We start from the raw sequence: 23,951 nt of genomic DNA on the forward strand, positions 1-23,951 counted from the left end.
CGCGGCTGCTCTGCTCCTCCCCTGACTCTTCGGCTCTGTTTAAGAACCGAGCTGCCTGAGCGCTATGGGCTTCAGGCAGCCCCCTTGCCTCTGGACCCCAGCCGCCGGCCGGGCACTTCCCCTCCCGGGCTCCAGCAGAGCAGGGTCCGGAGGCAAGGGGGCTGCCCGAAGCCGGTAGTGCTTGGGCAGCTCGGCTCTTAAACAGAGCCGAAGAGTCAGGGGAGGAGCAGAGCCTCCGGCCGCGGCGGCTCTGCTCCTCCCCTGACTCTTCGGCTCTGTTTAAGAGCCAAGCGCTACGGGCTTTGGGCAGCCCCCATGCCTCCGGACCCTGCGCTGCCGGAGCCCGGGAGGGGAAGTGCCCGGCCAGGGGCGCAGGGTCCGGAGGCATAGGGGCTGCCCGAAGCCCAAGCGCTACTGGCTTCACGGTTTGCCGGGCAGCCTCCAGACCCTGCGCCCCCGGCTGGGCGCTTCCCCTCCCGGGCTCCAGCTGCGCTGGGGAAGCGCCGGTCGGGGGCGCAGGGTCTGGGGGCTGCCTGGCAAACCGTGAAGCCGGTAGCGCTCGGGCAGCCCTTTTTGCGTGGCTGGGAGTGGGAGGGAGGAGGGGGCGGAGTTAGGGCGGGGTTGGGGTGGGGAAGGGGCGGAGTTGGGGCGGGGCTGGGGTTGGGAAATGGGCGGGGCCAGGGCCCCGTGGAGGGTCCTCTTTTTTTCTTTGTTAAATATGGTAACCCTAATGATATGGGCCTTCATCTCTGTAAGCTCGGGTGCTGGTGTGGGGTATTTCAAGATAAAGGGTGTCTGGGCCAGGGGTCTGTAACTGCAAGGGCCATCAAAGCAACTTAGAAACTTCATTACAACCTCTGATCTTGGGCACTCTCATCTGTCAGGATCACAAAGGCACTGGCTTTTCAGCAAGATGGCCGTCTCTGCCACTCGGCTCAGCAAAATGGCTGCCTTTTTGCTTCAACTCCGAAGTGGTAGATAGGGGAACAAGGAGGAAGCCACAGCCTCCAACTGGTGCCAATGCCAGGGGCCTATGTGACACTTAAGCCTTTTGGAGGATTCGCTCTCTGTCCCATTGCTTGAACATCTCCGTGAGGAGACTGTCAGAACTGGCTGGCTGGATTTGGCTGGTCTGAGGCTTCTGGGGACAGTTGCTGGTGCTTCCAAATGAAGGCTTTATATCTCAGATTCTGAGCACTGATCAGTCCCCTTTGTTGCCCTTGGGTACAGGGCGATGAGGGGATCTGGGCCTTTCCACAGTGATCTACGCCTCTGTCATCTCCGGATTGGATTATTATGTACTAGGAACTCTCTCTCCACATTGGTCTGAAAAAGCCCTGGTCTGTTGACCTTCAGGGATCATGGGATCCATCTGTTCTCTCAAGCCCTTTCACAGGGACCAGAATTTGGCCCTAAATGCAAGACCTGTTCATGCAGAAGTAGGAGTGTCAATGCACAGTGTCAAGGTTCCTTCCCCACACTGAACTTTAGGGTACAGATGTAGGGACCTGCATGAAAACCTCTAAGCTTCTCTACCAGCTTAGATCTGCTTTTGCTGCCACCACTCCCAGTGTGCTAACTCCCTTCCCTGGGTAGCCTTGAGAGACTCCTCCACCAATTCCCTGGTGAACACTGACCCAAAACCCTTTGGATCTTAAAACAAGGAAAAATCAATCAGGTTCTTAAAAAGAAGGCTTTTAATTAAAGAAAGAAAGAAAGAAAGGTAAAAATCATCTCTGTAAAATCAGGATGGAAAATAACTTTACAGGGTAAGCAAACTTAAAGAGCCCAGAGGAACCCCCTCTAGCCTTAGGTTCAAAGTTACAGCAAACAGAGAAACACTCTAGCAAAAGGAACATTTACAAGTTGAGAAAACAAAGATAAACTAACACGCCTTGCCTGGCTGTTACTTACAAGTTTGAAATATGAGAGACGTGTTCAGAAAGATTTGGAGAGCATGTCTGGTCCCTCTTAGTCCCAAGAGCGAACAACTTCCCAAAACAAAGAGCACAAACAAAAGCTTCCCCCCCACCAAGATTTGAAAGTATCTTGTCCCCTTATTGGTCCTTTGGGTCAGGTGTCAGCCAGGTTACCTGAGCTTCTTAACCCTTTACAGGGAAAAGGATTTTGGTGTCTCTGGCCAGGAGGGATGATACTATTGTACACAGGAAGGCTGTTACCCTTCCCTTTTAGTTATGACATGCCCCCCAAATCACAGATAGTGTTGGACAGCCGGTTCCACACTGGCTGTGATTTCTTCCTGGAGCTCTAGGAGAAAACAGTTAATAAGACACATACCCCTTTAGACATACTACTGATTATGTAAAAACTAACTATGTCCCGCATTCCAAAAACAATTTTTAACCAGTTCATTCTGGGAAACTTTCACGGGAGAGTGCATCAGTCACTCTGTTAGAATCTCCTGAAATGTGTTGTATTTCAAAATCAAAATCTTGGGAGAGCTAAACTCCACCGAAGAAGCTTTTTGTTATTCCTCTTGGCGGTATGAAGCCACTGTAGCGCAGCATAGTCGGTTTGTAGTTGGAAACGTCGTCCCCAAACGTATGGGCGTAGCTTTTGCAGTGCGTACACAATGGCGTAGCATTCCCTTTCGCTGGTTGACCAGTGGCTTTCCCTCTCAGACAGTTTCTTGCTGAGAAACACGACAGGATGGAATTCTTGATCCGGTCCTTTCTGCATTAAAACTGCTTCCACACCACGCTCGGGCGCATCTGTGGTTACTAGGAACTGTTTGTCAAAGTCTGGGGCCCTTAGCACAGGGTCAGACATGAGTGTTGCCTTAAGCTGGTTAAAGGCCTTCTGACACTCATCAGTCCACTGAACTGCATTTGGCTGTTTCTTTTTGGTTAGGTCTGTCAGTGGGGCGGCAATTTGGCTGTAGTGTGGTACAAATCGCCTATAATTTCTGGCCAAGCCTAAGAAGGATTGGACTCGTTTCTTTGACTTTGGGACAGGCCACTTTTGGATAGCATCCACTTTGGCCTGTAGGAGGTTGATAGTTCCTTGACCCACCTGATGTCCAAGGTAAGTCACTCTGTTTAGGCCTATTTGACACTTTTTAGCCTTAACAGTTAGTCCTGCCTGCCTGATGCGCTTGAAGACTTTTTCCAGGTGCTCCAGGTGTTCTGCCCATGAATCAGAAAAAATGGCCACATCATCGAGGTAGGGAGAATCTGCAGTTGCCAATCCTGCTAGGAGACCATCTACAAGCCTTTGGAAGGTGGTGGGTGCATTTCGCAGCCCAAAAGGGAGCACCTTAAATTCATACACCCCTGCCTGGATGACGAAGGCTGACCTTTCCTTGGCAGATTCATCTAGCGGTACTTGCCAGTACCCCTTGGTTAAGTGTAAGGTAGAGATGAATTGGGCATGTCCCAATTTCTCCAATAGTTCATCTGTGCGTGGCATTGGATAGTTGTCGGGACAAGTTACAGCATTTAGCTTACAGTAGTCCACGCAAAAGCGTATTTCCCCATCTGGTTTGGGAACTAGAACCACTGGAGATGCCCATGCACTCTTAGAGGGGTGGATTATACCCATCTGTAGCCTGTCCTGGATCTCCCATTTTATAGCAGTTTGGGCATGAGGTGACTCCCGGTAGGGTGGGGTTCTAATTGGGTGAGCATTACCTGTGTCAATGGAGTGGTATGCCCGTTCGGTCCATCCTGGGGTGGCTGAGAATATCGGCACAAAGCTAGTGCAGATAGAGACAAGCACCTACAAGATCTCTATCAAGCATTCTTAAAACTACAATACCCACCTGCTGAAGTGAAAAAAACAGATTGACAGAGCCAGACGAGTACCCAGAAGTCACCTCCTACAAGACAGGCCCAACAAAGAAAATAACAGAACACCACTAGCTGTCACCTTCAGCCCCCAACTAAAACCTCTCCAGCGCATCATCAGAGATCTACAACCTATCCTGAAAGATGATCCTTTACTCTCACAGATCTTGGGAGACAGACCTGTCCTCTATCTGAGGGATTGGAGCAAATGCGGTTATATCTTAGAGTTTGGCTGTAGACAGTGGATTGTGTGGTATGTCCGGGATGGAAGCTGGAGGCATGTAGGTAAGTGTAGCGGTCAGTAGGTTTCCGGTATAGGGTGGTATTTATGTGACCATCGCTTATTAGCACAGTAGTGTCCAGGAAATGGACCGCTTGTGTGGATTGATCTAGGCTGAGGTTGATGGTGGGATGGAAATTATTGAAATCATGGTGAAATTTCTCAAGGGCTTCTTTTCCATGGGTCCAGATGATGAAGATGTCATCAATGTAGCGCTCACAGATCTTGGGAGACAGACCTGTCCTCGCTTACAGACAACCCCCCAACCTAAAGCAAATACTCACCAGCAACCACACATCATTGAACAAAACCACTGACCCAGCAACCTATCCTTGTAACAAAGCCCGATGCCAACTCTGTCCACATATCTATTCAAGTGACATCATCATAGGACCTAATCACATCAGCCATACCATCAGGGGCTCGTTCACCTGCACATCTACCAATGTGATATATGCCATCATGTGCCAGCAATGCCGCTCTGCCATGTACATTGGCCAAACCGGACAGTCTCTATGCAAAAGAATTAATGGACACAAATCTGACATCAGGAATCATAATACTCAAAAACCAGTGGGAGAACACTTTAACCTGTCTGGTCATTCAATGACAGACCTGTGGGTAGCTATATTACAACAGAAAAACTTCAAAAACAGACTCCAACGAGAGACTACTGAGCTGGAATTGATATGCAAACTAGATACAATCATTTTAGGCTTGAATAAGGACTGGGAATGGCTGAGCCATTACAAGCATTGAATCTATCTCCCCTTGTAAGTATTCTCACACTTCTTATCAAACTGTCTGTACTGGGCTATCTTGATTATCACTTCAAAAGGTTTTTTTCTCTTACTTAATTGGCCTCTCAGAGTTGGTAAGACAACTCCCACCTGTTCATGCTCTCTGTATGTGTGTATATATATCTCCTCAATATTTATTCCACTCTATATGCATCCGAAGAAGTGGGCTGTAGTCCACGAAAGCTTATGCTCTAATAAATTTGTTAGTCTCTAAGGTGCCACAAGTACTCCTGTTCTACTTTGAAGGATCGTTCTCTGGAATGTTTATCATACCAGGCCTTTTGCTCTTCCTGAGCATCGTTACGTTTTCTTTAGCAAGGGCTAAAGAGTGTGGGAGGGTGCTTTGTAGGTTGCTTACAAAGTCTAGAATGTTAGTTCCTGGAGAAGGCGTAAACCCCTCCCATTGCTGCTTCACCAACTGTAATGGCCCCTTAACCTTGCGGCCATACACATTTTCAAATGGTGAAAACCCTAAACTGGGATGTGGTACAGCCCCATAGGCAAAAAGCAACTGCTGCAACACTAGGTCCCAATCATTGGAGTGTTCATTTACGAATTTACGTATCATGGCCCCCAAAGTTCCATTAAACCTCTCCACCAGGCCATTGGTTTGATGGTGGTAAGGGGTGGCAACCAAGTGATTCACCCCATGAGCTTCCCACAGGCTTTTCATGGTCCCTGCCAGGAAATTAGTTCCCGAATCTGTAAGGATGTCGGAGGGCCAATCTACCCTGGCAAAAATGTCTGCTAACGCCTGGCACACACTTTTAGCCCTGGTGTTGCTTAGACCTACTCTTCTGGCCATCGGGTAGCAAAATCCATGAAAGTCAGTATGTACTGCTTTCCTCTGGGTGTCTTCTTTGGGAAAGGACCCAGAATATCCACAGCTACTCGCTGAAATGGGACCTCAATTATGGGGAGTGGCTGGAGAGGGGCTTTGACCTGGTCTTGGGGCTTTCCCACTCGTTGGCACACCTCACAAGACCAGACATAATTAGCAACGTCCTTGCCCATTCCCTCCCAGTGGAAGGACTCCCCCAACCGGTCTTTGGTTCTGTTCACCCCAGAATGGCCACTGGGATGATCATGGGCTAAGCTCAAGAGCTTTACCTGATACTTAGTTGAAACTACCAACTGTCTTTGAGGATGCCAGTCTTCCTGGTGTCCACCAGAAAGAGTCTCCTTGTATAAAAGTCCTTGTTCTACAACAAACCGGGATCAGTTAGAAGAGCTGAGAGGCGGTGGGGTGCTCCAAGCCGCCGCCCAAGCTTTCTGAAGGCTGTCATCTGCTTCCTGCTCGGCCTGGAACTGTTCCCTTGATGCTGGAGACATCAGTTCCTCCTTGGATTGTGGACTTGGGCTTGGTCCCTCAGGAAGCGAGGCAGGTGCTGGGGTTGTTTCCGTTGACTGTGAACCGCTGTCCGCTGGTGCACTGTGTGGTATTTCAGGTTCTGGCTGAGCCTCTTGGGTAGGGTTATCTGCTGCTTCTGCCAGTTCAGGCTTGCTGGTGCCCTCTGGCGTTGGAGTTGTAGACGGGTTTGCAAGCGCTGGACTCAGTGCTGGCAATGGTTCTGGTGCTGGGTGCGTTGCCAGTTTCAGTTCTGGGACTGGCTTTGGCTGGGTCTCTGGGATTGGATCCACTATGGCTGTTGCAGTCGTTGGCAGGGGATCCGGTTCCACCACCTCTGTCTGGGTCTCTGGTAACACAGACGGGGCCCTGGTGGACGGCTCAGGAACAGGGATGGGGGTGCAAGCTTGCTTAGCCTGGCTGCAGGTGACCATTCCCACCCTCTTGGCTAGCATCACATGGTTGGCCAAGTCTTCCCCCAGTAGCATGGGGATGGGATAATTGTCATAGACTGCAAAAGTCCACATTCCTGACCAGCCCTTGTACAGGACCGGCAACTTGGCTGTAGGCAAGGTTAAAGAGTGTGATATGAAGGGTTGAATTGTCACCGGAGCCTCTGGGTTGATGAGTTTGGGGTCCACTAGGGATTGGTGGATAGTCAACACTTGTGCCCCAGTGTCCCTCCACGCGATATCCTTCTTTCCGCCCACTCTCAAGGTTTCCCTTCCCTTCCGAGGGTATTTGAGAGGCATCTGGGCCTGGGGATCTTTGGTGTGATTGTGGTGTAATGAACTGTAATCGGTTGGGGTTCTTGGGGCAGTGGGCCTTTATATGTCCCAGTTCATTACATTTAAAACATCGCCCTGCTAAGGTATCACCGGGGCAAGGATGGTTGGTGGAGACTGGTGTGGTGGGATGAGAAGGCGTCTGGGGTTTTCCTTGGGATGTCTATGGGGCCTTGGGTTGCCCCCGGTGATAGGGTTTTGTTTCGGGTTGCCCCTTCTGATATTCGCCCCAACTGCCAGTAGGTTTTTTTTCTTTTCTGCCACCTCCACCCATTTGGCTCCAATCTCCCCTGCCTCGGTTACAGTTTTGGGTTTTCCCATCTAGGATGTACCTTTCTATTTCCTCAGGAACACCCTCTAAGAATTGCTCCATTTTCTCTAGGAAAGACAGATCTTCCAGAGATTTAACACTTGCTCTTGATATCCAGGCATCACAATTTTTTTTCAATGTGGTAGGCACGTCGGGTAACATCTGGTTTCTACCTTAGGGCTCTGAATCGCCGACGGGCATGCTCGGGTGTTATCCCCATTCTGATTCTGGCCTTGTTTTTAAAAAGTTCATAACTGTTCATGTGTTCCTTAGGCATTTCAGCCGCCACCTCTGCTAAGGGTCCACTGAACTGCGGCCTCAGCTCTACCATGTACTGGTCTGCAGCGATGCTGTACCCAAAGCAGGCCCTTTCAAAATTTTCTAAGAAGGCCTCAGTATCATCGCCTGCCTTGTAGGTGGGGAATTTTCTGGGATGGGAAGCAGTACCTGGAGAGGGGTTGCTAGGGTTGGCTGGTATTTCATGCCTAGCCCTTACCAACTCCAGTTCATGCTTCCTTTCTTTTTCTCTCTCCTCCCTCTCTTTCTTTCCTCTCCATCTTTTTCTTTCTGCTCCATAGTTCTCTCAGCAGCTTCTTTCTCGAGTTTTTTTAATCCGAGAAGTCTCTGATGTTTCTTTTCATTTTCTTCTGCTTCTAGTCTGGCCAGTTCTAGTTTGTTAGCTGCTTCACTGGTAGTCTTTTTCCGGCTTTCTTGTGCTGGGCCACACCCCTCTGCAGTTCACTGAAACTGGGATGCACTCAGCTCAGGGCTGCTTAGGTAACAGAGACTTTCTAACTAGCTATACCTGAGAGGCAGAAAGGAGAGAAAAAAAAATTCAGCTTGTAAATTCCTTTTGCTGTCTGCTTGCTCAGTTTGAAACCTTCTCTTAACAAAGACCCTTGTTAAAAAAACTTAACACCTCTGCCTTTGGGTAAGGAGAGATAAGATATGCATCTACCTTCAGCTCTGCTTTCTAAGCAGCTAGAAAGGAGAAAAAAAAATCTTCCTGGCTTTTGGTTTAAAATGATCCCACCGCTCTGCCACCATGTCAAGGTTCCTTCCCCACTCTGAACTTCAGGGTACAGATGTAGGGACCTGCATGAAAACCTCTAAGCTTCTCTACCAGCTTAGATCTGCTTTTGCTGCCACCACTCCCAATGTGCTAACTCCCTTCCCTGGGTAGCCTTGGGAGACTCTTCCACCAATTCCCTGGTGAACACCGATCCAAACCCCTTGGATCTTAAAACAAGGAAAAATCAATCAGGTTCTTAAAAAGAAGGCTTTTAATTAAAGAAAGAAAGAAAGGTAAAAATCATTTCTGTAAAATCAGGATGGAAAATAGCTTTACAGGGTAAGCAAACTTAAAGAGCCCAGAGGAACCCCCTCTAGCCTTAGGTTCAAAGTTACAGCAAACAGAGATAAATACTCTAGCAAAAGGAACATTTACAAGTTGAGAAAACAAAGGTAAACTAACACGCCTTGCCTGGCTGTTACTTACAAGTTTGAAATATGAGAGACTTGTTCAGAAAGATTTGGAGAGCATGGATTGATGTCTGGTCCCTCTTAGTCCCAAGAGCGAACAACTCCCAAAACAAAGAGCACAAACAAAAGCCTTCCCCCCCCACCAAGATTTGAAAGTATCTTGTCCCCTTATTGGTCCTTTGGGTCAGGTGTCAGCCAGGTTACCTGAGCTTCTTAACCCTTCACAGGTAAAAGGATTTTGGTGTCACTGGCCAGGAAGGATTATAGTATTGTACACAGGAAGGCTGTTACCCTTCCCTTTTAGTTATGACACACAGTCTCTTCTGACAGTGGTGTGCTTCTACTGTAGGAGAAATAGTCCCGCAGCGCATACGAGGTGTAGAGGTAGGCGTCAGGACGCGTTATTGAGGAGCACCTGTCTATAGGAAATTGCAGAACAGCTTTTTGACAGAGGGTAGACAGGCTTGGACAGAAAACCTTCAAATCCAGCTAATCATTCATCTGCATTCCAGGTTCAAGGCAGGAGAAACTACGATCAACATTATGCAAAGCTGCTGTCAGCGAGCTCTTGTTTACAAACTCGCCTCTCACTATGGCATTGGGCTGGAGCAAAGAGCGGCCCCTGCTCGATCACTTTCACCACTTCCTACTGCACGTGGGCCTTTGTGGGAAGTGTCCCATCCTAACAGTGGCCTGGCTGGCTGAGCAAGTGAGACCTGAGTTACTGTGGCACGTATGAGTAAGGCAGGGCCTATCTTTCTGTTCTATGTTTGTACAGCACCTAGCACAGTGGGGTCCTGCTCCATGGCTGGGCTATTACACAAATAATTACTAATGGACATGCCTAGGTACTGCAAGAGCATGGCTCAGAGTACCTTTTCCAGGTACTATGGGAAGCTTAGCTGTGTCTGTTTGAGACGCCTCGTGTGAACAGAGCTTTGAGAACCACCTTGTGCCATGAGAACTGCTCAGATAGACGCCTGGTATCCAGCATGCTGCTGTACTCCTGGCAGTGGGTGAACCTCAGTGCTGGCTGCTCCGGATGTTTCTCTGAATCCTTTTAGTTGCTTTTCTGAGCCTGCTGGGGCCAGAGATTTGAACACTGAAGGGAAAAAAAACATTTACCAAACTGTCTGTTTTTGACCCCAAAACTTGTCTTCTACTTTGGCTGAAGTTTGGGTTTGCCTGTGTTACTCCAGATATTCTCATCCAGGTTAACCTTTATTGTAGATGAAGAGAGCAATAAAAATCAGGACCAAGCTACAATAAAGTGTCCATGAGGGAACATAGGGCCAATCTCGGCTGGACCAGCCTGCGCTGAACGCGGCACCCATGGCCAGATTTTCCATTGCTCTCAGTAAAGAGGGGAGTTCGCTGTGGTTTTCATTGAGAGCTGAGTAACTTCGAAAATCTGGCACTTCATTTTGGCACCTAGATGGTAACTGGGCTCTTCTGCAAATCTGGCCCAAAGTGGCTGCCAGTCTTTTCAGGCAGCAGAGGCCTCAGACATAATGTAGACACAGAAAACAGAAGTGTAAGAGTTACGTAGCTAAATCCGCCTGTGGTGGAGATTTGAGTTCAGGCTGGATCTAATTTTATCCCGAATGGTGGTCTCAGTGTTACAGGCATAAGAACTCTTCGCGCCACCGAGAAAAACACACGTTAGAAGCAGGAAACGAGTAGTCTGATTTCCAGTAACATATGGATCCTGTGGATTTTGTTTCATGCTCCCATTAGCATTACAGTGGAGTGGAGATGGGGGCTGAACCCAAATGCTGGATCCCAGCACCCATGGAAAATCTTGGCAGCTTGGATCTGTCCCAGATTTTGTGGTCTGGGATTGAAATGGCTTTCTTCTTTGGAAGAAACCACTTTCCTGACAGCTTGTGAAAGGCTGTAATTCTGGGCTGCCGAAAGACTGGGGGGAGAAGGGGGAAAGAAATGGTGAGTAATAAGAAGTCGTCTCCCAGGCTGACCTTCAGATTGCAACTGGCACTAGAAGTAAAGGGCCATGCTCTGGTGCCCATTGATTCCCTGATGCCACAGAACACACTCTGCCACCACAGAGGTCTAGCTACTGGTGTGGCCGCTCAATGTGCTTTTTGCCAACGAGGCCACAAAATCATTAAGTGTCTTATGGGCACGGAAAGAAAGGACGTGAAAATTAAACGGGGGCATCAAGTCGGCCGGGGCAGCTGTAGCGGAGCAGGTACCTGCCACAGTGGCACAGTCTCATTAATGTAGCCCTTGTGCAAAAAATAAAATAAAATCAGCCCTTCTAGTTTCCACCCCTTGCCAACACCAGGCTGTGGAATCCAGCAGAAATGTTCTCTGGTGCCAGTCCTGTAAATCAATATCCCTCTTTGCTTCAAAATAACCCCAAATCAAACAGCCAAGCCTGTTAGTTTGTGGTTTAAAGAGCACGTGTTTTATTATTTTAACTCTGGCCTGGGTGGGAAATGATTACACGGGGGCAGCAGGCTTTTTTCCCTTAATATTTTTGCTGTTGATTTTGCAGCTTTACAGGTCACCTTCTGAGAAGGGAAATCTGTGCCTGGGCTAAAAATAATAATGAGCAAATAAAAACACCTTCAAAGCAAATGCCCAGAGATGTGGCTCAGGTGCAGCATTGGATTTGGGGTCTGAGGTGCTAGCCAGTCAGACCTGTTCAGATCTACGGCTCTGCTCTGAGCCCATAGAATCATAGAATATCAGGGTTGGAAGAGACCTCAGGAGGTCATCTAGTCCAACCTCCTGCTCAAAGCAGGACCAACTCCAACTAAATCATCCCAGTGAGGGCTTTGCAAGCCGGACCTTAAAAACCTCTAAGGAGATTCCATCACCTCCCTAGGTAACCCATTCCAGTGCTTCACCACCCTCCTAGTGAAATAGTTTTTCCTAATATCCAATCTAGACCTCCCCCACTGCAACTTGAGACGATTACTCCTTGTTCTGTCATCTGTCACCACTGAGAACAGCTGAGTTCCATCCTCTTTGGAACCCCCCTTCAGGTAGTTGAAGGCTGTTATCAAATCCCCCCTCACTCTTCTGCAGACTAAATAATCCCAATTCCCTCTGCCTCTACTCATAAGTCATGTGCCCCAGCCTCCATATCATTTTTGTTGCCCTCTGCTGGACTCTCTCCAATTTGTCCACATCCTTTCTGTAGTGGGGGGGCCCAAAACTGGACGCAATACTCCAGGTGTGGCCTCACCAATGCCGAATAGAGGGAAATAATCACTTCCCTCGATCTGCTGGCAATGCTCCTACTAATGTAGCCCAATATCCTGTTAGCCTTCTTGGCAACAAGGGCACACTGCTGACTCGTATCCAGCTTCTCGTCCACTGTAACCCCAGGTCCTTTTCTGCAGAACTGCCAATTAGCCAGTCGGTCTCAAGCCTGTGGCAGTGCATGGGATTCTTCCTTCCTAAGTGCAGGACTTTGCACTTGTCTTTGTTGAACCTCATCAGATTTCTTTTGACCCAATCCTCCAATTTGTCTAGGTCACTCTGGACCCTATCCCTACCCCTTAGCTTAGTGTCATCTGCAAACTTATTGAGGGTGCAATCCATCCCATCATCCAGATCAGGGGTGGGCAAACTTTTTGGCCTGAGGGACGCATCGTGGCCCGCTCCTCCCCCCATCCACCCCCCTCCACTCCTGCCCCAGCCAACTCCCCTGTTCCCTGACTGTCCCCCTGGAATCCCCGCCCCAGCCAACCCCCTCTTCTCCCTGTCCCCTGACTGCCCCCAGAAACCCTGCCCCTGACTGCCCCCCACCACCCCAGCCAACCCCCCCCGTGTTCCCTGCCCTCTGACCGCCCCAACCCCAACCCCATCCACACCCCCACCTCCTGACCACCACCCCAAACTCCCCTGCCCTCTATCCAACCCCCCCCTCCACTCCCTGCCCCCTTACCGTGCTGCCTGACGCACCGGTGGCTGGCGGCGCTACAGCCCCACCACCCAGCTGGAGCCAGCCACGCCATTACCACCACACAGCAAAGAGCACCGGGTCAGGCCGGGCTCTGCAGCTGTGCCACCCCAGGAGCTCGCCGCCCAGAGCACTGTGCCGGTGGCAGGGCGAGCTGAGGCTGCGGTGGAAGGGGTCAGCTTCCTGGGCCAGGAGCTCAGGGGCTGGGCAGGAGGGTCCCGCGGGCCGTAGTTTATCCACCTCTGATCCAGATCATTAATGAAGATGTTGAACAAAACTGGCCCTAGGACAAACCTCTAGTGCACTCCTCTTGATACTGGCTGCCAACTAGACATCAAGCCGTTGATCACTACCCATTGAGCTCGATGATCTAGCCAGTTTTCTATCCGCTGTACAGTCCATTCATCCAATCCATACTTCTTTAACTTGCTGGCAAGAATATTGTGGGAGACTGTATCAAAATTTTTGCTAAAGTCAAGGTACATCATGTCCACTGCTTTCCCCATATCCACCGCTTTCCCCATATCCACAGAGCCAGTTATCTCATCATAGAAGGCAATCAGGTTGGTCAGGCATGACTTGCCCTTGGTGAATCCATGTTGACTGTTCCTGATCACCTTCCTCTCTGCCAAGTGCTTCAAAATGGATTCTTTGAGGATCTGCTCCATGATTTTTCCAGGGACTGAGGTGAGGCAGTAGGTCCTAGGATTCCCCTTCTTCCCTTTTTTTAAAGGGAGACACTACATTTGCCTTTTTCCAATTGTCTGGGACCTCCCCCGATCGCCGTGAGTTTTCAAAGATAATGGCCAATGGCTCTGCAATCACATCAGCCAACTCCCTCAGCACCCTTGGATACATTAGAGCCGGCCCATGGACTTCTGCATGTCCAGCTTTTCTAAATAGTCCTTAACCTGTTCTTTCACCACTGAGGGCTGCTCACCTCTTCTCCATACTGTGTTGCCCAGGGCAGCAGTCTGGGAGCTGACCTTGTCTGTGAAGTTAAAAAAGGTAAAAAAAGCTGACCTTGTCTGTGAGGTAAAAAAAAGCATTGAGAACTTCAGCTTTCACTGACACTAGGTTGCCTCCCCCATTCAGTAATGGTCCCGCACTTTCTCTGACCTTCTTGTTACCCTTCACATCACTGGGAGGGTTGGCCCCATCTCCAACATCCGCACCAGTGTGAATCCCTTGATTTAGTGGAGACATGCCTGATACTCACCAGGAGCGAGAGGAGACTTAGACCCTTTGTCTCTGTGTAGATGCTGTTGGCATCTGTCGAGTGCAGGGGGAGGACACCACGCTATGAGTCTCTGTCCACTGCATTTGGGAGGTGTGATTGCAGCACATGTAGACAAGCTAGATCAAATAACAACAGTATAGCTGCAGCAGCACAGGTGGGAGCTGTTCGAGGTGTGTGGGAGGCCCCCCCCATGCTGTCCTCGAGGCTCTTGCGGCTTCACTGCTATTGTTACCTGAGCTGGCATTGATCTAGTTGGTACGATACAGCCAGTGCAGTAGGGCTGGCTCCTGCAGCTGGGCTCCCCCCAGGGGTTCTGCCTGGCGTTTCCCCACTTCTGGAGGCTCAAGTCCCTTCTGCTCTGCTTGCAGGACTTGCTCAGCGCCAGCTAGGGTTGCCAACTGTCTAATCATATAAACCAAAACACCCTTGCCCCACCCCCTGCTCTTCCCTGAGGCCCCCACCCTTGCTCCACCCCTTTTCCGAGGCCCTGACCTGCTCACTCCATCCCCTCTCCCTCCTTTGCTTGCTCTCCCCCACCCTCACTTACTGTCACTAGTGTGGGAGGGCGTGTGGGCTCTGGGCAGGGGCGTGGGGCCGAGGGGTTTGGAGTGTGGGAGGGGGCTCCAGGCTGAGCCTGGGCACAGGGGTCCAGGAGGGGGCATGGGGTGCTAGCTCCGTGAGGGAGGTTGGGTGCTGGAGGAGGCTCAGGGCTGGGGTAGGGGGTTGGGATGCAGGAGGGGGTGTGGGGTGCAGGCTCCAGCTGGGAGGCGCTTACTATTGGCGGCTCCTGGTCGGCAGTGCTGGGGGGCTAAGGCAGGCTCCTGCCTGCCCTGGCCTCGCATCGCTCCTGGAAGCGGCTGGCATGTCCCTGCGGGGGTGGGGGGACAGGAGGCTCAGTGCGCCGCCCGCACCCGCAAGTGCCGCCCCTGCAGCTCCCATTAGCTGTAGTTCAGAACCAAATCCAGCCTTTCTCCTCCGAACAGTGAAGGGCCACGAGCCAGGGCTGTGGTTTGGCCTGTGATTCAGGGCTACCCTGGTCTGCTTTGCAAATCTGGCACTAAGAGACTTGCCAAAGACCCCCATTCTGGCAGCAGGCCTGGGACACAATGAGGATGGAACCCAGCTGGGCTGGCCCAGGGCTCTGCTCTCACCATTGGAGCCAGCTCTCACCCAGTGTCTTTAACAGACTAGGCTCAGTTCTGCTTTCAGCTGCGTCTGTGCATCCCCAGACCAGGTGCTACAGAATGTCTCCCCTTTGTCAGGAGGACACCAGGATCTGTCCAAGCTAGTGGATTATTTTCCTGCCCCCTCCTGGGCTGTTCCTTTTTTATTTTAAAATAGTCATTTAAAAAAATCCAAATACACAAGAGAAGCAAAAACAAATATGGTCCCTTTCCTGAATACTCCTGCTCAGCGCCATGAGTGCCCCTTTCATAAGCAGACAGAGTCCCTGGGGCACCCTGAGGCAGGCGATGCCTGTTTGCGCAAGGCTGGGCCTGCAGTGGTTAGGCCTCCCAGCGCTGTGGCAGCAGCACCACAGGCGTAAGCTGTGTGTGGGCACTGAGGGACATGCCATGCAGGGATGGAGATTGCTTGAGGGCATGTCCATTTGTGATGCCCTCTCCTCCCTTTGGGACCCGTGGGATGGGAACGAGAACAGGCTACTGCAACGGCAGGCAGCACATGCTATTCCCAGCTGTGGCTCATAGAAAGCAGCAATGGGGCTTTGCAGCCTGCATTCGCTTGAGCCAGTGGTACTCCGTGTACTCCTGCCACTTCTGCTGCCAAGGAGTTTTTGCATAGAGTCCAGGAATAATGTCTAATAAAGCCCAAGCCTTGCAGTGAGCCATATCCCCATTCCAGACCACAGCTGGCTGGCACCTTGCAACAAGAATCTGCTGTGGTTAGGGTGATCAGATAGCAAGGGTGAAAAATCGGGACGGGGGTGAGGGGTAATTGGCACCTATATAAGACACAGCCCCAAATATCGGGACTGTCCCTATAAAACTGGGACATCTGGTCACCCTAGCTGTGGTCACTGTAAGTGACCCAGGTGTCCTGTAAGCAACAGCTGGAGGTCGTGGTGAGTTGGGTGCTCTGGGCCAGGCTACCGGGTTCATTAGCTAGTGCTGGTCTCTCTGCATTCACGTCAAGAATCCATTGAGTACGAGGGCCATTCAGACCAGTCAGTCCAAATACTTAAATATTTGTGCCCTGCTCTAGGTGATCATGGGAGGTGGCCGGAAATACATGTTCCCAAAGAACACCAGTGATGTGGAATACCAGAATGATGACAAGTACAGGGGCACTCGTCTGGATGGCAAAAACCTCATCGATGTCTGGAGAGATAAGAAACCTAAAGACAAGGTAAAGGGGAGGGAGGGAGATGTCTGGGGAGAGGATCAAGGCCAGAGGGGCTGCAGGTTTAAAGATTCTTTACTTGGGGATCTCTGGTTCAAGCTCATGTTAAAAGATAGGGAAATGATCCTGCTGATGTAGCACTTCCCTTGTTCAAAGCCCCGCACAGTCTGTAACTAACCTCCACAGTGCCTGCCAGGAATGGGGAGTGTTTGCAGTTCTGTCTGGCACCTTCCATCCAAATGAGGAGTTGTGTGTCCTACAGGCATCAACAGGGAGCAGATGGGAAACTGAGGCAGACAGGTGATGAGTCTCACCCCGGATCATACAGTGAGTCAGCAATGGAGCCAGGATTACAGCTTGGGAGCTCCTGACCCACCGTTGAGGGTTCTTCAGGATGAAAGGTGCTCTAAGAAACTGTTATCTGGACACCCAGGGCACTAATGAAAGAAGAGAAGGTTCCTGAGTTTCAGCATAAAAGTACTTCTCTTTAGAGTATGCAGTGTTGTTGTAGCTGTGTCAGCCCCAGAATATTAGAGAGACAAAGTGGATGAGGTAATATCTTCTATTGGACCACTTCTGTTTTATGGTTTTATTTTGATTTATTGGGCCAGTAAAAGTTATTCCCTCACCCACCTTGTATCTCTTTAGAGTGACACAGATGAGCCCAGCTGCCTTTGACCTTTCTTGGCCAGAGACTTTGTCCCATCAGCACTTTGCTGTCTCTCTAGATATCTATGTGGCTGCTAGAACCATAGAATCTTTGCTGCTGGAATGTCAATGGGGGGCTTTTGATTACAAAGAGGGTTGTTGCCAGCTTCCACCCAGTTTTTCCAGTCACCCCTCATACCCAGGCTAGGAGATAATCTTCGCAGAAGACCCTAAATGGTTTTTAAATATTCCATTTAAATAAATGGTTTTTATTTATATTCCATAAGTCTTGAGGTCAAGACCCCCCTGAAAAAACACACAGGAAGAGCTTGCAGACTAAATAGCTAAGATAGATAAAGGGTGGGAGGGGGTGAAGCCACTTGCCAAGGTCACTCAGTAGAGGTTGGTGTAGAACCCAGGCCTCTGAAGCCAGTGTCCTAGCCACTGGACCAATCTGCCTCTCTTTGTATATTCCACTGCCTAACTAGATAGTATCCCCAGTGCTGAAAGCTGACTTTGTCCTAATATAGCCTCCCTAGCAGATATCCTGGCAAACCCAGTTCTGAGCTGTGTTGTCTGGAATTTCCTGCATGTGCTGCTCTGGGATTGAGAGCTCTGTCTCAAAATCTATCACTTCTCGGTGTGCAGCTTGTCTACACCTGAAACGCTACAGCGGCACTGACAATCTGTGCTGACAGGAGGGGTTCTCCCGCTGGTGCAGGTAATCCACCTCCCCAAGAATCAGTCGCTAGGTCAACATTCGTCCATTGACTAGCACTGTCGACACAGGGACTTGGGTCAGCTTAACTGCATTGCTTAAGGGTGTGGATTTTTCACACCCTGAGTAATGTTGTTAAGCTGACTTAATTTTCTAGTGTAGACCAGGCCTGGGATTTCAGTTCCTGCTTAGATGGGGATGCTGGGGGGATGAGGGAGAGAGACTGGAAATGATGGCGGTTGAACCCCTGAAGACCGTAGTGAGCCCTGGTGGTCTGAATGGCTTTGATGTTGATGGAAGTTAAATTTCTAATTTAGGGTTACCATTCGTCTGGATTCCCCTGGGCATGTTCGGCTTTTTGAGCTAAAAATAGCGTCCGGGGGGAATTTGTAAATGTCCAGACTCTCCCCCCCGCCCCCCACCCCCGCCTGCAGAGCGCACACGGCTAACAGGGCAGCCGGCCAGATGGTGCCACTTACATGGGGATCTGACAGCCAGAGAGAGCCCCTCCTCCCCCCTGCAGCAGAGCTCACTCCCTCCCTGCATTCGCAGATCGCCTCCGGCAGTCTGGAGCTCCTCCCCCACTGCTGCCCAGCGCGCTGTGCCCGGACGAGCGGCTCAGGCAGTTCCTGAGCAAGTTCACCGAGACATTAGGCGAAGAAAGGCCAACAACAAGGGGGCCAGGGGGTCGGAGAAGGGGCAGGGAGGTTCTGGAGGGGGCAGTCAAGAGACGGGGGGGGTCGGGAGTTCGGGGGGGCTTTCTGGGGGTGGGGGTGTGGATAAGGTTTTGGGCAGGTAGGGGGTAGGGTCCTGGGGGGCAGTTAGGGTGGGGGGGTCTTAGGAGGGGGCAGTCAGGGGACAAGGAACAGGGAGGCTTAGGTAGGGGGTGGAGTCCTGGGGGGCAGTTAGGGGCAGGGGTCCCAGGAGGGGGCAGTCAGGGGACAAGGAGCCGGGGGAGGGTTGGGGGTTCTGAGGGGGGGAAGTGGGAGGGGCAGAGGCAGGGCTAGGGCAGGATGGGGCGGGGCCAGGGCAGGACAGGGGCGGGGCTCCTCCCGTCCTCTTTTTTGCTTGCTGAAATATGGTGACCCTATCTAATTGGCTTCAGCTTTAAGTGCCCACGTTGCATCCACTGAGAACATAAGGCATCTCTCTCCTGCCATCCCTCTGACAATCAGAGGGTAGGGACACCATTCCTTACCCATTCTGGCTAATAGCCAATAATGGACTTAACCTCCATGACTTTATCCAGTTCTCGTTTAAACGCTGTTATAGTCCTAGCCTTCACAACCTCCTCAGGTAAGGAGTTCCACAAGTTGACTGTGCGCTGCGTGAAGAACTTCCTTTTATTTGTTTTAAACCTGCTGCCTATTAGAGTGAAAACAGGAATCGGCAGAGGACAAATGGGGATGGTTATTCCTATCTAAGGGATGATATTGTGTGTGGGAAACTGAAAACCCCTGGACCCTCTGGAGTGACCTTTGAAACTAGCCCTGCAGCAACCCTGGGGAGCTCTGCAAACACACCAGCTCACGCCCTGATCCAAGCCTGAGCCCTGAACTCCTCTGTTGCTCCAGCAAGTGCTGCCACTAGCACTTGTTGTAGCACTGGGAAGGAGACAGCACTGCTCCGTGTATCGGGAGCAGCCCTTGGAGCAGCTTGGATGGGCTCAGGAAGGAAGCACATCCAGGTCTTAGCCAGGGGAGGCTGCCACTGCATGGTGCTTTGGTCAGGGAGAGAAGACCTTCCATGCCCCCACCCCCATCCCAACTGATCAGATCTGAGTTGAGAATGAATGTAGCCTCCAGTATGAAGAATATCAGTGATGCTGCTGGTCTGACTATACCCCTCCCTTCTCCGTAGCACTCTATTTCTTATTGCAGTTCCTGTTATTCTTTTGGGGTTCCGTTGTGCTCACCCTCTCACATTCGTGCCTTTCATCACAAAGGATCCCACAGGGGGTTTTACCAGCTGTTGGCCTGTATGCTCAGGAGTTGCTTTGCTGCAACAGAATTGCAGCCATCTCTGGGGTGGCACTCAATGGCCATTTAACAGCCCACGGCAATGCTGCATGGCAGCTCATAGGAAGGAACAAAGGAGAATTCTGTATCCAGAATGCTTTTCTCTTCCATTGGTTATGATTTAGCTGGGACATAAACGATGGAACATTTGAGTTTGACTAAGACCAGCTGGTATATCCTGGTTCTGTTTCTTCTGCTGCTCGCGCCCCCAAAGGGGAGGTTCTGCGTTAGCGGCATTGGTGTTGCCCGGCCATTTAGGAGCAGGCAGTCACTCTTCGGGGTATCTTGGCTAGCAGAGGGAATCTGGAGAGATGCCAGACTGGGTGAGGAAGGAAGGGGGCTCGCAGTCCGTCTGCAATGGCTAGAGCCAGAAGAGCAGGATTGTCCCCAGGCACGTTTAAAATCCCTCTGTGATGTCAAGCGGAAGGAACTTTCTCTTCCCTTGGCATGGTGGGAGCAGGCGTAAAGTGTGCTGTGACTGGAGAAGGTTGAGCTGGCCTGAATCTTGGCGTGACCCAAACTGGAACCTTGCCCAATGGTCAAACTTTGCACAACATTTGTATCCTTTCCCCCCTCACACTGCTCAGTGCTGGCTTTGGCCAGAACTAGCCCTGAAACCTGTCTTATGCAAGAGGCTGAGCTCAGGGTCTTTCTGGCTCAGCCCAAACCAGGAATTCTCATGGCAAAGCCTCTCTAGGCCAAGGCACGTGGGAGAAGCATCTGAACTGAATGGAACCTTCAAACCTTTGAGGTTCTCCCCATCATTTAGTTTCTGAGGCTGAGATGGGGGTGGAGGGGAAGGAGACACAAGGGTTTGTTTGCTCATGGCAGCTCCTATAAGCAACATGAAGGTCAGCACAGGTACAGGGGGCCACCCACCTGGATCTGATTTCAGGTTCTGGACCAGAAGTCCCTCTCCCTACAGCACTGGCAGATCTATGGGCATTGTTGCTATCAACCCTCACTAGCCTTAGCTCCAACCCCCTGGTTCTAGGTCAGAACCAAACGCAAGAGGGCTCAGTTTTCTAGTTCTGAGGAGACTACAGCCTCCTGCTATTCAACTGTTGGGGATCTTGTTACATTTATTTTCTGCTGCTTTGGGCCAAAACCTTGTGAGAATGGCTTGTGGGATTTTAGTGCCAAACCTGAATCCCAATCTTGTGCCTTAAAGCCAAAGCCTCTGCATGCCCTGGTACAAGGCTCAGAACTGCAAAACTTTGCTCTGAGCTTAAACTTTATGGGTGGGATGTTCAAAAAGTGCTCCACTTTGGCCTACCTCTTCTTCAGCAGGAGCTGAGGGGAGTTCTGTCACTGCGGTCACTGAAAGCAGAGTCAGGCCAGCACTGAGTGCTGTGGAGGAGCACGCCCTGGTGCTGTATTTGTTTTATTTTCCACATGAGTCCTCGGAATACAAGGTCCAGTCAATTTTCTGCAGAAACTAAAGATTCGATTTCACTTCTTGATCAAAAAATCCCCCACACCACTGTTGTGTTGTTTGTGACTGTTGCCCTCCACCTCAGAGTGGCTGCATTTCTATGCTGCTCTATGTAGCTGTGTGTCTATTGTGTAACATTTATACTGCAGTAGCACCTAGAGGCCAACCAGGTCAATACCCCATGGTGCTGGGCACCTTACAAACGTATAGAAAATGATAGTCCAGCCTTAAAGAGCTAACAATATCTGTAGTTTGTGATCTGCTTTGGGATCCAAGTTGCTATATGAATTTAAGATTCATTCATGAATTTAAGAGCTCAAGTTGCAGTGGGGGAGGTCCAGGTTGGATATCAGGAAAAACTATTTCACTAGGAGGGTGGTGAAACACTGGAATGCGTTACCTAGGGAGGTGGTGGAGTCTCCTTCCTTGGAGGTTTTTAAGGCCCGGCTTGACAAAGCCCTGGCTGGGATGATTTAGCTGGGAATTGGTCCTGCTTTGAGCAGGGGGTTGGACTAGATGACCTCTTGAGGTCCCTACCAACTCTGATATTCTATGATTCTATTCTATGATTCTATGATTCTATAAGATCCTTATTATGATGAACATTCATTGCACAATAAAATACATTTACTAAGATACAAGATAAATATGTGTTAAAGAGGGCAAAGTTGCCTGATTTTCATGACTCTGAAGTTGTCTGGTCAGATATCAATGCATGTATCTGGGATATATGGCAGATGTTCTCTGTGTGTGCAATACATATGGCAAATACCGTATCGGGGAAATACCTATGGCTTCTAGATTCTAAGGGCAGAAGGAGCCACTGTGATCATCTAGTCTGACTCCCTGCGTAGCAAAGGCCAGAAAAATTCTCCACAATAATTCCTGTTCGAACTAGAACATATCTTGTAGAACATCCAGTCTTGATTTTAAAATTGCCAGTGACGGAGAAGCCACCCTTGGGAAATTGTTTCCAGTGGTTAATTCCCCTCCCTGATAAATGTATGTCTTATTTCCAATCCCCTCGATAAGGAAGTGTACGTAACAGCTGCTGTTCCATTGCTCTCCTCTAGAATTCCCAGTACGTCTGGAATCGCAGTGACCTGTTGTCCCTTAACCTGATGGAAGTGGACTTCCTCTTAGGTGAGTATCTAAGAGCAAAGGCTGGAGGCGCGGGAGCTAAGTGAAAATCAGTGAGCTGGGGGACAGATTTACAAAGGTGTTCAGGCACCTGGAGATGCAGATAGGTGCCTAGTGGGATTTGTGAAAGCTCCTCAGCAAGTTAAGTACCTAGCTGCCAGTGAACGTCAATGGGAGTTAGGTACCAGCTCACTTAGGCACTTTTTGTAAATCTCAAGTTGGGTGGCAAGGGGCCAAGACCACCCTGCCCCTCCCTTGTTACTAAAAGAGAGGTATGGTCAGATGTCGGCTGCGTGTGTGTGTTCTCGTTTTCTCTCTCTCTCTGCTGTCCCAGCTCTGCGGAGATAGCAGACTTTGATTGAGCTGCCCACTAAATCCACAGACTCGGTTTTCAGCAAAGGAACTTGGTCAGGTTTATTGCCGACGAACGGTGCTAATTCCCTGGCTCAATGGTACACTAACACATGTATGCTCATGACAATGGACTGGCTCAGTGAATGGCGGGACTTTCCATTCTCCCCTCGGCCAGACCCCGACATCCCCTCAGCGATATCTCTTTATACCCCAATACAAACAAGTTACGTATTGCCCCTCTGACATGGCTAGGTGCCACCTCTGACATATCTGGGTGCCACTCTCTGATGTCCACCCATTGTCTTGTACCTGTTGGTTCGATCAAAACATCTCTATCCATCATGCTGTCATCCTGACCTTATCTTTAGGATGGGTCAGTGTGTTCCTGTTATCTTTTGAGGAATGTGTTTTGGTATCAAGGTTTTCTGGTATCTTTCTGGAATACGTTTTTGTATATATTCTTGTGCCTAGCACTACTTAAGAATGTGTGTTTCTGCAATATCAGCCCTGTTCTTGCCAAATTCTGTGGGCAGGGCCTCTTGTGTGTGCCTCTTGTTCAAAACTTAACTTTAGCAGGAGGGTAACCTGAGCAACAGATTGCAGTAAGAAGGTGTCTGTCAGACAAACTCCTCAGGAGAGCTACTGCCCCTGTCCCTGGGGATCTGAGTATGATGTAGACGTCTGGGACAAGTGCAGAGGAACCCAGCATGGGTTGGGATAAGTGCTCAGCCCTTCTCAGCGAAAGGGATACGCTCAGTCCCTGGGCACATTAACCCCTCTGCTCCATGCACTGGCCTGTAGCTTTGGAAAAACCTGGGTGTGTGTCTCTGATCTATACCAGATCCCCTGGGCCTCCAAGCAAAGTTCTGGGCCTGTCTGGAATGGTGTTGGTGTGTGTGTGCTGCTGGTGTAGCAGGGTATGGTTACACTCAGTCATTGTATTATGTCAATAAAACGTGTCGAAGCAGTTTCCCAAAGGAAGCCCTTGCACACTGGATCTTGTGCTGGATTTCACTGTTTATTTTTGCATTTTCAGAAAGTTGGCTACCGAGGTAGCAAAAGTGCTCAACTGTCTCCAAAGTCTGACCCTCCATGGTGATTTGTGGTGGGTCATGTGCAAGGCCTGAGGCAGGTTGATAGAGCACTTTAGTCATCTCAATATTGAGTGAGAGTTCCTAGGCTCTGGTAAGATTGTGCAAGAAAATCCAGTATGGACTGAAGGTCGTTCTCTGTGTGTGCCAGGATGGCACAGTCATCAGCAGGTGCGGCAGGACACCAAGATCCAGGTCTAT

At 50.2% G+C, this 23,951-nt stretch overlaps 1 protein-coding gene across 2 annotated transcripts in view; it reads left to right on the top strand.

Moving 5' to 3' along the window:
- ALPL (alkaline phosphatase, biomineralization associated) overlaps positions 1-23,951 on the top strand; it is a 90,113-nt gene that overhangs the window by 57,960 nt on the left and 8,202 nt on the right. For both annotated transcript variants that reach the window (XM_054009451.1, XM_054009450.1), the window contains 2 exons: positions 16,209-16,352; positions 22,239-22,308. In XM_054009451.1, coding sequence (XP_053865426.1) covers positions 16,209-16,352; positions 22,239-22,308 — 214 coding nt within the window. The remainder of the gene's footprint in view (positions 1-16,208; positions 16,353-22,238; positions 22,309-23,951) is intronic.

This window comes from Malaclemys terrapin, chromosome 19, assembly GCF_027887155.1.
Source record: "Malaclemys terrapin pileata isolate rMalTer1 chromosome 19, rMalTer1.hap1, whole genome shotgun sequence".
In the NCBI taxonomy this organism is placed as follows: domain Eukaryota; kingdom Metazoa; phylum Chordata; order Testudines; family Emydidae; genus Malaclemys; species Malaclemys terrapin.